The sequence below is a fragment of the Ammospiza caudacuta genome, chromosome 5 (assembly GCF_027887145.1).
Source record: "Ammospiza caudacuta isolate bAmmCau1 chromosome 5, bAmmCau1.pri, whole genome shotgun sequence".
Lineage (NCBI taxonomy): Eukaryota > Metazoa > Chordata > Aves > Passeriformes > Passerellidae > Ammospiza > Ammospiza caudacuta.
In genome coordinates, this window is record NC_080597.1 from 53,924,804 (window position 1) to 53,932,846 (window position 8,043).

At 39.5% G+C, this 8,043-nt stretch overlaps 1 protein-coding gene across 2 annotated transcripts in view; it reads left to right on the forward strand.

Moving 5' to 3' along the window:
- Nucleotides 1-6,864, forward strand: part of ST7 (suppression of tumorigenicity 7) — a 135,767-nt gene extending 128,903 nt beyond the window's left edge. For both annotated transcript variants that reach the window (XM_058804701.1, XM_058804700.1), the window contains exons 13-15: nucleotides 1,344-1,436; nucleotides 4,364-4,503; nucleotides 6,631-6,864. In XM_058804701.1, coding sequence (XP_058660684.1) covers nucleotides 1,344-1,436; nucleotides 4,364-4,503; nucleotides 6,631-6,726 — 329 coding nt within the window. In that variant the 3' untranslated portion in view covers nucleotides 6,727-6,864. The remainder of the gene's footprint in view (nucleotides 1-1,343; nucleotides 1,437-4,363; nucleotides 4,504-6,630) is intronic.
- The last annotated feature ends 1,179 nt before the right edge of the window (nucleotides 6,865-8,043 follow it).

Genomic DNA, 8,043 nt, shown 5'->3' on the forward strand with positions numbered 1-8,043 from the left:
AATACGTTCCATGTTTGTTTTTGTACAGACACTCAAGTTTGTGTGTGTTAAGATCATACACTGCTTGGATATTGTATTTGTACTTGGCTTTTTGGGTTGCTATGGAGAGGGGTGGTTAATGCTGGAAGAGCATTACAGCCCAGGTTGGTTTACAATCTTTTAGGATCTCTGCCTTCTTTACTATTGCTTTAAATGCAGCAATCAAGAAAAAATACAGTAATATAGTTTCACAAAAAACCACAGCTAACATAATTTCAAATCCAGTGTGCACAGCTGAAAATACTGGGGGACTGTGTATTTAAACAAATCCTTAAGTTGCCTTGTGAGCCAGAGATAATGGAGGGTTACTGTGTGGCAGTGGGCTGTACCTAACAACTTCAGTGTACAGTGCTGCTAGGACATCTGTGGGGGAAAATCCTGCTTCAGTGACTGATGTTCATAGGAGTAGTGAGAATAACATGTTGATGATATTTTAACAGTGAAAATAATATACAGGATAATGGAAAAGGATGCCTTGATGCAAAGCTATATTTCAGTCAAGTATTCTGATGTTTCCATAAACCACACTCAGATGGCCTATGACATCAGCACTGTCAAGATTTAGTAATCCATTTCCCTCTGTTATTATTTTCAATTTTAAAAATTCATAAGATTAAGTATTATTTAATCCATGACCTGAAGATTTATATTGGAAACCTGACTTGATCTGCTGCATTTAGAAAGAATGCATGAGAGGAAACTGGGTTTAATAATTTAGTATTAATCTTTGATTGCCAAATAGAAAATGAAAACATGACTGTGTTGGAAAACTGGTCCTCAGAGCTCATGTCATCAGTGTTACCTGGCTTGCTGGAGTGTGATGGAAAAAGAGTAGTGTATTTTTTCCATGAAAAACCTATTATTCTTGGTGCACAGGGACTGTGAGTATTGGTCTGCATTTACAGGCTTGGCTGTTCATTTTTGTAGGCTATACCTGTTATATCAGATACACTTCTTTCCCCTGAAATTTAAAAATACTGCAACCTAAAAGCCTAAGACAAAATGTGCAAATTTGGCTATGGAATTGGAAGCATAATGGGCTTTGATTATGCAAATATTTTTGTATGTCCTTGTAATGTGGTCTCACCTGACATTCATGAACATTGTCTCAAGAATAAAAATAAACGTAGGAGTTTTTGTGATTAAAAGCTCAATGTGGATTTCTATTTTGGCATTTCATTAATCAATTTATACACTGTTTGCAACTACAAGTGTTTTGTCTATGTTTGTTTTTCAGAATTACAAGTATTCTTAAGTATGACTGCCACACTCACAGCAACTTATGCACTGTGTTTTCTTTTCAGCTTTCAGAATGATCCCCTATCCACTGGAAAAAGGACATCTTTTCTACCCTTACCCTATTTGTACAGAAACTGCAGATAGAGAACTACTACCATGTATGTTCAACGTTTTTCTTCTTATGATTGACACCTAAGAATTGTTTACCTGAGTCTTGCAGCACCGGTCTCCTTTGAAGCCTTTTGAATTGAGAACACTGGATTAGAATAACCAGATTGACAGTGAGCCTCTGGAGCTCCTGTGATGGTTCAAGAGGCTGGTCCTCAGCATAGTTCATAACAATTAGCTGTATTTATTATTTTTGACAGCTTACAGACAGGGAGAGAGATTACCAAAGAGATCCAAATCACTTAGATCTTGCTGTTCTCTCTTGCCAAGACACTGATCTTTCATCTGGGTTAACATCCCCTTAAACCAAAAGCACAATGTCACAGCCTTGTTAATCCTTGGTAGACACATGAGCTACTTAAATTCCAAGGCAGGATCCAACTTGCTTGAGGACAGCTGGATCGTTCCTGCAGCCAGTACTCATGGCAGGCTGTGCTTACATTTTCCAAAAAGCAGTTTAAATAGCAAGAAAGGGTTTTCTTCATGTTACGGCGTGTGCACTGTTAGGAAGAGATTGATGTGAAGTCATCTCAGTCACTTTGATGTGCGTTTATAGCGTGTGCTAGGAAGGTGCCAGCAGTGTTCCCAGATACAGATATAAAGAGAGATCCAGCCCCCAAGAAGCATTACAGCCCAAGCTAATGAGACTCATTGCAGTGCATGCAGTGAAGCACAGGAATGCAGAGGGAGAGCCAAAGCAGCCAATCTTGCAGTTACACTTCATTCCCACATGTTCTCTCTGTGGGACTTTGTGTGAGCACGAGTGGAACACGCACAAGTTTGCAGGGTCAGGGCAGAGGAGGGAAATAAAAGTTGATCCAAGGAAGAAGATTCTTCTCTCACCTTCTTAAATAAAGAAAAATTTGTTCTGGAACAAGCAAAATGAAGCCTGCTTCTGCTGGGAAGGCTGATTTTGAGGGCATTTGCATCCTTTATAGTCTTTCATTCAGAATCTTTCTTGTTTGGGCTGAAAAAGGTCTTACCTCTTTTTGTAAGCCTACATGAGTAAACATTAGGTGAGAATAATACGGTGAAAATCCACTCACTGCAAGTCTCTCCTTCACAGCACATTCCTGCTGATATTACGCAGAAATCCTTGGCAACTGGCAGTATCTCCCCACCCCATTATAATCATCCTAATTATAACAACACCTCTCAGAGTGCTCTGCTTGCTGTACTCAGAGGGATGCTGAGCTGGGGAGGGTGGAGTGTCAGGAGATTTAGGAATGACAAAGTCATGCAGAATAGCTCAGCATTCTCTTTTTAGATGCAAAGCTAATTGTTCTTGTCAAATGTTACAAGCTAACAGTGGGACTCTTTAACAGCATATGCAGGCAGTGTGTTCTGCTCTGGCAGCTATGGGAAATGCCTTTCACTGCAAAATCTCCTGGGTTAGAGGAGGGAAGGGTTTAGAATGCCTGACAGACACAGGTGGGTTAGAGGGGTTTTGCATACCTGTCCACACCCTTTAATTGTGCATGTTTTGTGGGAGAGACAGCTGGAATTATGTCAGAACACAACAATCTCATAGGCTCTCCAAATTAAAAATATCAATTACAAAACGTTTGCCCTGACTGGTTAACAGAGTGGGACAGCAGGGTTGAGCCTGTGTGAAAAGGCAGTGCAAGAAAAGTGCAAGAGATCCTTGACTTACAAAGTCCATGCTCTGGTATTTCTGATCTCTACATTTATTTTAAATCAAAGAGAAGTTGTAATCTATCCCTACTTTTGTTTTTTTTACTGATCAAACTAGCAGACTCAAGAGTCACACATATTTTTAGTTTTTAATATTCTAATTTAAACTCTTATGAATTCCTGCTTTTGGTTTTGAGAACCACTCCACTCTGGATGAGTGCAGTCATGAATATTGCTGGATTGCCCTGTGTTTATGTCATCTGCAAGTACAAAGAAATGAGAGCTGATCACTGAAGCAAAGAAAGTAGGCAAAATGGAAGAGTAATATTTCATATATATGAATAGCTATAGGATTTGAGTATATGGGAAGCCTTGAGATTGGTCCTATATGAGAAAAAAATGTTTCAAAGTTTGCATTTATCTTGAGTGTAGCTCTAAACTACAGAATGAAGGTGAGAATCCCCCTGACCTTTTGCCTGGAGGAATTTTCACCTTGAATCTGAGCTGCTATAAAATTCAAGGGATATATCCCTCTGGTAAAATATTCACTATCCTTTTCTAACCCTTGCAGTCATCTCAGTGCTGTTTTTTCCAAAGTCCAGTGAAGGGTTTTTTATACCAGAGTCAAGGAAATTTCTGTATTCCTATCAGTATATATTAACAAACATCTTAAAAATTCACTGTTCATTTAATTTCCAGGTTTTAAAATACATGCCTATACATCCTGCTGTTAGGATAATTCTTCTTGCTCTGCAGATAAAACCCTCAGAATTTACAGTTAATGCAGGCTGTAGTTTTACAGCCTGCTTTAACTGATCTGCAGCAGTGCTTCCATATGGTTGGGCCCACTGCTGCTCCCAGGCACATGTTTCTGCACTCTCTGTGTATCAGCATTAGCAAACGTGCAGCCATGGGGTTATTTATAATGTACATTAAAAAAAGTTTAAAATGCTTTATTTCTAAGTCTCTTTTCTGGAATTAGCTGTTGCAGGGCTGCATTATAGTTACTGCTGACACAAGGAAGACAAAAGTGATGTGTACATAGCACCAGAGTAAACCAGAAATAGTATCTTTAGAGAGGATTATTTGGTAGAGACAACTGACACAACAATTATGTCCCTAGAGGTATCAGACCTTCCATCATCTTCTTCCTTCAAAAGCATCTTTGTGTGTCTCACGTTGTTCAAACTATGTAAGAACATCGGTTAGGTTTTGCTTGGTGTTGTGTTTTGGTTTTTTTAAAATGTATAATGCCTTCCCCTTCTCATATATTTTTCTACAGCATTTCATGAGGTTTCAGTTTATCCCAAGAAAGAGCTTCCCTTCTTCATCCTCTTCACTGCTGGACTCTGTTCTTTCACAGCCATGCTCGCCCTCCTGACACATCAGTTCCCAGAGCTCATGGGGGTCTTTGCAAAAGCTGTGAGTATTCTCTGCTGCTGCTCCCTTCTGTAAATAAAGACACCAGTGCAGGAAAGGCTGAGCTAAATACTGCCAGGTGTTAAATATCAGCCCACTCAGAAGCATCAGTGCATGTCTGAGCAGGGGATATGTGCACAACTGTCCAGGTTGCTAATCAGTAAGACCTGCCTGGTGGTCTTCTCTGGTTTATATGGCTCTGTTGTTAGGTTTGATATCTTGTGATTTTGCCAAAAAAAGGGGGCTTGGTGGGAGAAGTGAGTATCTGTATTTTCATATATCATCTATTAAAAAAAACTAATAACAGTTAGTTATGAGAACCCTTCTATTTTGTGTAGAGTCATAATGGCTGATGTGATTTCCTATGCAGTAGAAGCTCTCAGTATGAGCAGAAATAGAGTCTACTGTTAACCAGGACAAATTCCTGTGTTTTTTCCCTGAACTGCCAAGGAGGAAGTAGTCTCAATATTTCCCCCATAACTTTCCTGAACTATGTCCAGAGAAGCCTCTCCTAATTCTGCTTTTTTAATCCACCAAGCATTAATAAATTTTGGAGTATGAGGGGGAAGAGCCATGAATTATTCTAAGCCAAACCTTTTTCTTTGCAAAAACAAGAACATCGCTGTTCCAGCATGCTAGGAGATGAAAAATCCACTAACAGAAAAGCTCTAGGATAGTAAAAAATCCCTTCTCCAGTAAATACTGAGTATCTTCCATTGTAATACATTTTCTCAAATATATTTTCCTCTGCTTTAGGTCTCGTGTTTCCAAACTGGCCTCCTGCCTTTGTTTTTAATGTCTTTGGTACTTTTGATTTGGGGGTATAGGGAATGGGGTGGAGGAGGCCAGGCTGAAAGGTTTTGCAAATTCCAGATTGTCAGTACTCTTTGAAACCCTTTTGCAAAGGGGAAGAGGCTCCCTTTGCAGGTGAGCTGGGTCTTCTGTTAACCCAGTCCTGTGAGTGGGGACTGGTACAGCAACAGTTCATGCAAGAATATTTTTCATTAGCTCCAGAAGACACAAAGTAAGATCAGTTGTAGCAGAAGATACTTTCTTTCAGCAAGAAGTGCTGAAATATGCCTGAAATATTATTACCCCTTCTTGTTTCTTGAGTGTGTACGTGGATGTTAGGTAGACAGTGTTTAACTTGGGCATATGAACATAAACTTCCCTGTAAGGCTTTTCTTGGATTCAGTGGTTGGATTTTTTCTGTTTCTTAGTTACTGAAGTTACTGAAATGTATGACCCTTGTTTGGCTCTTTCAATCAAATCTTTAGTTTTCTGATACTGTCACAGTTGTAGATCCCAAGTCTGTCCCCGTTAGCCTTGTTCCTGTGTTTATCAGCCTTGTATGCTGAACAAAGACTATATGCTGGCAACACAGTGAGATTTTGTACTTAGTTCTTCTGCCACAGAAGAAGTTAACATGTATTTCTCGAATGTATTCATAATTAATTAAAATTAATATGTATTTCAATATGTATTTCAGGAGTGCTTTGAATACCTGAGTTCTGTGACATGAAGCTGCCAGTGGTTTTTTCCTGTGACATTTTTTATCATATGCCTATCTGAACACTAATATGTTGAAGGCTCTTTGAATGTTGTGTTCTATACTAGAGAGAAGATGTTAAGATAAATTTTAGTCACTGATGCAGAGTATGTTAGGATTACAGTTAGTAATGCCTCAGTGTATAGAGCAGATCTGTAGGTAACCCTAAACCATCTTAAAATTGAATCTCAAGACACAATGTTTGTCTCTGTGAGGTGGTCTGGCATACCCCTGCTATGAAAAGGCCTCTCTTTCTCTTCACTAGGTTTTGGGCTGAGTTTTTAGTGGCTTCAGTATGAGCTTCAGTCTAGGATGTGAGATGTCTGGAAACTTCTGTAGTTCATTACTTTGATCTTTGTAAAGATGGGGCTCTTGCTTTCTTTACTGCAAAGTCCATAAATCTCTGTATGTGCAAGGTTCAAGAATTCGAAAGTCTTTATGTGTGACTTATGTAATTTTTATCATGCTGGAGGATTTTACAGAGGAACACAGCAAGAGTGTCTTATCTTATTGGACAGCTTTCTCTTGAGGTACATTGTCTGCTGGATTTTGATCTGAATGTGTATCTGATTCCTTTGCAGTTTCTCAGCACCCTCTTCGCCCCTTTAAATTTTGTGATGGAAAAAGTGGAAAGTATCCTGCCCTCCAGCCTGTGGCACCAGCTGACAAGGATCTGAGGGAGCATGCCCGACTGACTGCTATGACATCTGTGCCAACTTTCTGTTGACCACAAGAAAGCATGATAAAAAAGGGAAGCAGTTATAAGAATTAAAAACTCTTCATGGATTGTCTGTTCTCATATAAAAACTGTTTTGTTGTACAAAATACATTGATGTTAGGTTCTATTATATTTTGCCTTCAGAAAAGAAAAAAATAAACTTTTGTGTATTGTAGCATTGCTGTCTTTTGACTTTTTCAGAACACAGATCCTAGGTTTTGGTTTTAAAACCTGTGGTATCTGTTTGGCCATAGCTAGGGCATAGCTCCACATTCAGGTAATGAACATGCTGATAATGTTACAATTAAACAACTTTGTTGCTGCCTTTTCTTACGGAGTTCAGTTAGGGTGGGGCCCTCCCATCTGCATCTAGGAGAGGCTTGTAGCCAGTTAAAGCTCCTGCTTAAAGCAGCTTTAGGCTCTCCAGGCAGTTTGGATGGCATACTGGGCTTCTGAGTCCCTTCTCTGCACAGAGGCCACTGTATCCTCATTTGAATTTTCAAGGAGCTTACATACTTGACAGATTTTCTTCACACCCTGGTGTTTCAGGTACCTTCTGAAAGCTCATTAGCAAAGTGGGTGTTAGTTCATGCACAATTAATGGAGAGGTTGGTGTTTCACTATTAGTGCTCACCTCAGGAAACCTTATACCTTATCCTTGTGCTGTGACTGTTTAGACTAAGTATTCATTTATGACTTAGCCACTGTTGATGGAAACTTCTGAGACTAGCTCTAAAATGAAGATTTTGATCTGGAAGTTGAAGGAAGTAGTCCTGTCAAGAATTGGAAGTGCATCCTTACAGATGCCTCAAGGATTTTTTTTCCAGCTCCCCTCCAGATAAGGAAGCATAACCCTAATGCAGTGGATCAAAAATGCCACTTTACCATTTCAACTTCACTGTCACTCTTAAAATGCTGAAGAGTTTAAGGGACTGTGATCACTAGCAGATAAGTTTGTTTATCAATGAGGAAATGAGTGAGCAGAGACAAAATTCTCAGTATTTGAACAGGTATAAAAGGAAGGTGTTTCTTAACAATGGAGGATGCATTACATTATTTCACTTGATCACAGACACATTAGTCTAGTAGAAGACATATGTTTGTTCAAGTGAGCAGAAGTACCATGCAAACACTGCTACAAGATAAAAAAAAGGTAACCTCAGCCAGGAGAAATCAGCTGTAAGAGTGAGACCTGGGCAAGCCCCAAGGTCTGCAGGAGCAGAGAGCCCCACAGACAAATATTAGACCTGGTGTGTCCTTACATGTTTATTCTCTC